Consider the following 2500-nt stretch of genomic DNA (forward strand, 5'->3'; position numbering starts at 1 on the left):
AAAGTGGAAATACAAGCAGGAATGCATTTTATATTAATCAGCCAAGGGGAACGCAACAGTTACTTTCTTTCTGATATTTCCCTTTACTTCTCTTCACCTATTTTACGTTAACAGTATTAGTGCGCAGTTGAATATGAAGTTCTAATTAATAAGTTTCATCATATCAGCATATAATATCATGAAAGAAATCCATCTGCATTTTCCAAACGCTGAAGATGATTCACCTGCACGATGGGGCTGGCAGGTTTGTCAACGAAGCTTCTCACGAGGACAATAAACGAAACCTGACCATCGAGTCCGAGGAAGGGGAGCACGATGACCAAGCCAAAACCGATGTGGACGTCACTCTCGAACTCCTGCGGAATATTGAGGACAACCGTGCCAGGGAGAATATGAACGTTCATATGTCATGTCTTGTACAAGTGAAAAATTGTATCAACTAACATCACACATTGAAAATAAAAATAATAATTGGGACAAAGTGGTGACAAGCACTTTTAACAAATACACCATATTGATAAATGACTACCTTATTATCAACCCAAACAATTTCGTGATCATCCATGTAGTACCAGGAAATATTATCGGAACGAGAAGGAATCTGAGAATGGATAGTTTCCATGATGTAATAACTTGGCTCACTTTCCTTCAACCTGTAAGCAAGAACATGAAATAATCAGGCTTTTATATCAGACTGAATAATATTTTTAAATATTTTTTGCTGATGTATGTACAAATCTGCATCGTGAATATGGAAAACCGAACAGAAAGAAATTATATATGTATGGTGTGCGTTTGCGTGAGTGTGTGTGTGAGTGTGCGTGTGTGTGTGTGTGTGTGTGTGTGTGTGTGTGTGTGTGTGTGTGTGTGTGTGTGTGTGTTCGTGCGTGCGTGCGTGCGTGCGTGTGTGCGTGTGCGTGCGTGCGTTCTTGTGTGTGTGCGTGTGTGTGTGTGTGTGTGTGTGTGTGTGTGTGTGTGTGTGTGTGTGTGTGTGGTGTGTTAAATATGACTTATGAATTACATCAATTACGGAAAGATTGTGTTATGCTTATATAGATAAGTGAAGGGGTAATTTAGAAATCAATGCTAAATTCACATAGGGCAGACGAAGGCCGTGTGTAATCATTGTCAGGGATTTCGTTACTTTTCTGTGGTATTCATTTATTATGAGTTGTTGAATTATTTTATTGCGAGGAAGAAGTGTGCATCTACATCATTTTTAAATAGTATATACTTGTAATTATCAATGTGGGTTTAATTATGAATCAAAGCTTATTTGTAATATTTACTTCTTGTATTATAATGTTACAATGCAGGATGAAACTTTGTATATGTGTGTGAGTATGCATGTGTGTTTGTATGCACGGGAATTTACCTATATAAAGCTTCCTTTAGCTCGTCCACACCAACGTCGTTTTCAATAACAACACTCTGGAAAAAAAAACATTGCTATTATACCCTATAACAGAGAAATGAAATTTATCACCAATTCCCCACTGATTCACAGACAATTCTAAAACTTCACAAACAATTCTGTCTCAGTTCTAAAACCCCACTATCCCAAAAATAATTTTAAAACCCTACTGACTCAAAAACTATTCTAAAACCCCACTGACGTAAAAACAATTCCCAAACTGACATAAAACTGGGCATTCCTTACCTGACTGAATTCGCTCGTCTCGTTACCACAGTCCTCGGTGCCAGTTGACTGCATAATCTCGATGAGCGCTTCTTCCTTTTCCTTTTCCACAATGTCGATTTCTTCCTCGACTGACGGAGGAGTGGTCGGGATTGTTGTGGTTGTGGATTCAGGTGTTGGTAATTCACTTGTAGCTTCGGTCGTGGTTGTTAATATTGCCACAGAAGTTGTAGATTCAGGTGTGGATATTTCTGATGTAGTCTCAAGGGCTGCGGTTGTAGTTTCCGGTGTGGACGTTTCTGTTGTAGTTTCAGGTTTTGTGGCCGTTGATCCAGGTGATGATGTTACTGTTGTAGTCTCAGGTGCTATAGATGTAGTTTCACTTGCTGTTGTCTTCGATGAAATTTCAGCTGTGGATGTTATTATTGTAGACTCAGGAGTTGTAGTTTCCGATGAGGATGCTACTGTTGTAGTCTCAGGTATTATAGATGTATTTTCACCTGTAGATGGTACTGTTGTAGATACTGTGGTAGCTTCAGGGCTCGCGGAGATAGTAGAAGTAGTAGCCTCTGGAGTTGTACTAGTCTCAATAACTGTACTAGATTCTGTTGATGACTCTGCAGTTGTGGAAGTGGGCTCAGCAGTTGTAGTGTCCTGAGACAAAGATCAGAAAAGCATGAAGAACAAAAAAAGGCATCTGAAATATTTGAAATGCAAAGAAGCCATCTGGCATTTCTTTTTACAGGGGACACAGTTTATTAGATACCTCTGTTTTTTATCCTTTATCATCATCTATCAATAAATCCATAAATTATTCAATGCATTTATTATGAGTGAAAAATTAACTATTTCTCAAAAGAC

The 2500-nt window shown here is 38.5% G+C and overlaps 1 protein-coding gene across 1 annotated transcript in view; it reads right to left on the reverse strand.

The window, feature by feature from the left end:
- LOC119578902 (cell wall protein DAN4-like) overlaps positions 1-2500 on the reverse strand; it is a 6256-nt gene that overhangs the window by 3143 nt on the left and 613 nt on the right. Inside the window, exons 3-6 of the mRNA XM_037926573.1 lie at positions 1661-2293; positions 1376-1431; positions 530-653; positions 225-356 (exon numbers count right to left, since the gene is read on the reverse strand). Coding sequence (XP_037782501.1) covers positions 225-356; positions 530-653; positions 1376-1431; positions 1661-2293 — 945 coding nt within the window. The remainder of the gene's footprint in view (positions 1-224; positions 357-529; positions 654-1375; positions 1432-1660; positions 2294-2500) is intronic.

Source organism: Penaeus monodon, chromosome 2 (genome assembly GCF_015228065.2).
Source record: "Penaeus monodon isolate SGIC_2016 chromosome 2, NSTDA_Pmon_1, whole genome shotgun sequence".
NCBI classification, from domain to species: domain Eukaryota; kingdom Metazoa; phylum Arthropoda; class Malacostraca; order Decapoda; family Penaeidae; genus Penaeus; species Penaeus monodon.